Source organism: Limulus polyphemus, unplaced genomic scaffold, assembly GCF_000517525.1.
Source record: "Limulus polyphemus unplaced genomic scaffold, Limulus_polyphemus-2.1.2 Scaffold3428, whole genome shotgun sequence".
Classification (NCBI taxonomy): Eukaryota; Metazoa; Arthropoda; class Merostomata; order Xiphosura; family Limulidae; genus Limulus; species Limulus polyphemus.
In genome coordinates this window covers 31,747-36,276 of record NW_013669038.1, presented here as the reverse complement: position 1 = coordinate 36,276, position 4,530 = coordinate 31,747, and the positions used below count along the sequence as shown (strand labels likewise).

The following is a 4,530-nucleotide window of genomic DNA, read 5'->3' as shown; positions in this document are numbered from 1 at the left end:
CATTGGACCGTGTTAGATATTATTTAGTAACTTTGTGCTAAGTTTCATGCAACTTGGTTAAGTATTTCCACTGAAAAACAACAAGAAACGAATATCCAGTATGGAAATAATTTACAATATGCTGATTTCTACCTTACTGTTATACATTGTACCGCGTTAGATATTATTTAGTAACTTTGTGCTAAGTTTCATGCAACTTGGTTAAGTATTTCCACTGAAAAACAACAAGAAACAATATCCAGTATGGAAATAGTTTACAATATGCTGATTTCTACCTTACTGTTATACATTGTACCGTGTTATCTAAAACCCTCCTCTCGTTTCTCAGGTTAGATAATTACACTATCAACAGCCGTAAGTTTTACTGCACTCCACACTTCAAGCAGTATTTCAAATCGAAAGGAAGCTATGAAGATGGATTTATCAATAATGACAAGAAGGAACCAAATGAGAACAGCAATGCTTCAGGCTACACGAATGGTAACACTTGTGATGTGAAGCAAGTAACGATGAACCAGGAAGTGGCAGTTTGAACCTCTTGGAATAAATCCAGCAATACATCCCAGCCACTTTATTCCTCCATATACAGCTAAGAATTTTGCAGCTTTAGCTTTGGTATATCATTATCAGGTTACTTAATATTAAATGATGTATATTCCTTAAAAGTATTTCAAATGTTTTACGTAACACATGATATTTAATATAACAATTTTATTTGTTACAGTTTAAGTTTAAATTTTTTGTAACTGCACAAGTTTTATAATTGTAGTAAGTACTTATTTTCGTAATAAGATTTTTTTCTTTTTAAACAACAACAAAAAAAAGACTTAAAAGTATTTTCTATTTCCTTCAATCAACTGAAAGAAAAGAGCAATTGTTGGTTTTGGTCAAAGTCACACATCAGTATCTATTTATAAACTTGTAGCTCTTAAGACTATGTTCTACATATCTTAAACACACACACAATCAGCTCTTGTAATTAACGTTTCCTGTGATTTATGGTAAAAATATTCCAGAAAGCAAAGGAAGTCCATTATCTATATTTCTACCACACTTGACCAAAATATGTTGATTTTGTGTCAAATATGCTTTGCTCAGCTTAATGTAGGTCTGAAGTTTAGTTATGTACATAGTAATATATATCTTTAGCATTAGTATTTTGGCTAAATTAAAGTCTCAAATGTTGTAACTTGTAATTTTGTGAGACTGTGTTTATTAAGGTAAATGTGCCAATTATCTGGTCAGTACTCACGAGCAATATGGATAATTACTAAATAACTCTACGGAAAACTGGAAAATGAGGGAAAAAGGTTGATAATTTGTTATTGCTATGCACTAATTTTTCTGCTCTTACGCAAGTGGATAATTAAGGAAAATTTCCAATCACTTGACTGTTGTCTTTTGTTTAATCTGTGTTAATTTTCAAGTTTGTTTCTAGAACATTAGAATCCTTTGAAATAGTGACTGTTTAACATTGTTTTTTCATAACTATAAACAGCATATCTTAACATACACAATATCAAACAAATTGATTATGAATGTTTAACTTGGTGCTTAATTTTAAAGATATTTGTTTGTAATTTTGTCATAGATAAGTTTTTAAAAGATTCCCGAGGCATCACGTGATAGCACTACACCAGTCTATAAAAGTTTAGAACTTAGGCATAGTTGCTTTTCATAATGGCTTCAACAAACCTAACTTCACCTGATGCTTTGAAAATAACTGTGCTTTTTGTACGCTCTTGGAATTTGTAACAGTGCTTGCTTTTGCATTTTACGAAGATGCTGTTCAATGTATGAAAAAAAAAGTAGAAATAAATATTTTTCATTTTAATTGTATGTAGTAAATTTTAGCAACTTTCACTGCAATATTTTGTTCAAGTTGTTTGTATTTAACTTTTTTCTCCCACACCCTGTCAGGTATTAATTTGAACAATAAGATTTTCTTAATTTCTCTAAATAATGCTTATGCTAGTAACCTCAACTATTAAAGTATATAGTGTCACTACTCAAGTTTGATTCTCAAGAATAGTTTTTCTTTACTACTTTTACTTGATTTGATTTTAGAGGCCGAGTATAAAGTAAATGAGGAGTAATACACTGAAGATAAATAAAATCATCAACTGGGTGAGAGACAATCTCTAGTGCATATCGTATTTGTACCAATGATTGCATCACAGCCAAATGGGGTAATAAGAATGTTAAAGCCAAGTTGGATCAACTTTGAAAAATGTTCATTTTCTTTTAATTCAATGGCTTGTTCTGGTAGCTTGCCAACATGCCTGTAATGCTGAATTCCAAAACATACATACCTCTGCTGACACTAATAGCTATTTCTCGACCTTCATTTTTACCATCTAACATTGTGTTCGCTTGCTTAAAACACAGTACACAATTAAAAGATATTGAAGCTGTTGACAGCTTCAACTTAAACACTGTTTCAACATCTTCAGGAGTAAATTACCAGACTAAAGTGCAAGCCTTTAATAAATTTAATAATGGTTCAATGTCAGTTAAATATCCTACCTTAAAATCTAATTGACAAAACTAAAGTCCAGAATTAACAAGTAAGAAACAACTTATTTTTTTATTCTATCTTTAGACCTATCAATAAAATTAAACAAATGTTTGTGAATACCAAAAAGTAAAATAAAGTTCAAAGATGAAAGTAGGATTTATAAAGTAGAATGTGAATGTGGTAGTATTTATATTGATGAAAGAAGACTGCACTTGAAATACAGGTTACAAAACATGTACAAATAACATGACACACTATTTTATGAGAGAACTAATTCCAGCCCATCGAGAATCTTCAGGAATAGTATATGTCATGAACCTGCTTTAAATGTTAGCCAGTAAGTTAAGAATATCGATAAACTGCTTAAGATAATGTGTAGATGAGTTGTAAAATGTAGTTTTTAAGTGGCTTCAGTAAGCATATTTTAATTATGTACGGCAAAACACTGTATTGTTATTATTTATTTTGATGTGACATCACAATGCCTCCTCCAAGAGTGAAATATTAGTATGGTAATCATTATATCTAGTAACTTCAAAGGTTACCACCACTAAGTGTAAAGGGTAGCATGATACAGTTGGCTACCACTGTCCATGAGACTTGGATGTCTAATCACACAAGACAATGTGACTAAGTAATGCCCATGATATCAACACAGCTTGTAGTTCAGTGTTAGCAAGGAATTGAGTTGTCTTACTTCCAACTAAAGAATGTATTGTTTCTGCCTGTTGCCCGTCTTTCACAGTCCATGCAACGTGAGATTCCATGAACTGAGAGACAACGGGAGACTTTTTCAGGAGCTTAATTATTTAAGATTTTAAAAGGGCATTCATCTTCACTTCTTCAAAATCCAAGACTACTTTTCATCACTAAATTACAAAGAAAAACAACTTATGCTTGTTGACGAAATGTTTGTGAAAATTGTTTTACAATTTCCAGCATAAGCTATTCTTTCATAATGATGTTTCTACTAGCACTTTCTAAAGATCTTATATTGTCCCTAACTTCACACACACACACACACACACACACACACACACACACTTTTTTTCCTTCTCAATACTTAAAATGGACATCAGTGAGCCTATAGATTTCAGTTTTAAAAATTAGGTGTTTTTTAAAATTTAAGGCTTGAGATTAAGAGTTTTGGTGCTGTTAAACATATATATATAATATACAGTTAAATGGTTATCTATCACACTGGGCATTTATCCAGGATACAGGAGGGACTAAACATATATACAATATACAGTTAAATGGTTATCTATCACACTGGGCATTTACCCAGGATACAGGAGGGACTAAACATATATACAATATACAGTTAAATGGTTATCTATCACACTGGGCATTTACCCAGGATACAGGAGGGACTAAACATATATACAATATACAGTTAAATGGTTATCTATCACACTGGGCATTTACCCAGGATACAGGAGGGACTAAACATGTATATAATATACAGTTAAATGATTATCTACCACACTGGGCATTTACCCAGGATACAGGAGGGACAACTATGTTGATTTGATGGCTTAGTTATTCATATTGAACCAAAAAAATTATTTCTACAGAACTAATACATCAATCCACTGTATTTTTAAGCATGTAATTATTTGCTTATATTGTTAACAATTTTCATTACCATTTATGATCCAACTATTTATGATCTTTGAATATTTTTGGTCTATAATGGAGGAAAATAATAATGACATTTGTCCCATTAGCTATGATAGGATAATAAATGGAGAATTCTGGCACCAATAACAGAAGCAAAGTGGTGGACACAAACATGGAAAATTTTAACAATAAAAAGTGTAACAAATAATTTTAAGAGTAGGGAAGTAGGGAACAAAACATCATTTTTTGTAAGATGAATGTTAACTTGTGGAAAAGGTAATATAATTCTGGAATTTATATTTAAATTCGGAATAAGATTACTGCTATTTTGAATAAGACTTTTGCCTCATTATGTGATATTTTGGCCCACGACTACAGGAAGTTTGCTA

At 31.3% G+C, this 4,530-nt stretch overlaps 1 protein-coding gene across 1 annotated transcript in view; it reads left to right on the top strand.

Annotated features, from left to right (window-relative positions):
- Positions 1–1,834, top strand: part of LOC106469328 (F-actin-methionine sulfoxide oxidase mical1-like) — a 20,693-nt gene extending 18,859 nt beyond the window's left edge. Inside the window, exon 11 of the mRNA XM_013929817.2 lies at positions 329–1,834. Coding sequence (XP_013785271.1) covers positions 329–533 — 205 coding nt within the window. The 3' untranslated portion in view covers positions 534–1,834. The remainder of the gene's footprint in view (positions 1–328) is intronic.
- The last annotated feature ends 2,696 nt before the right edge of the window (positions 1,835–4,530 follow it).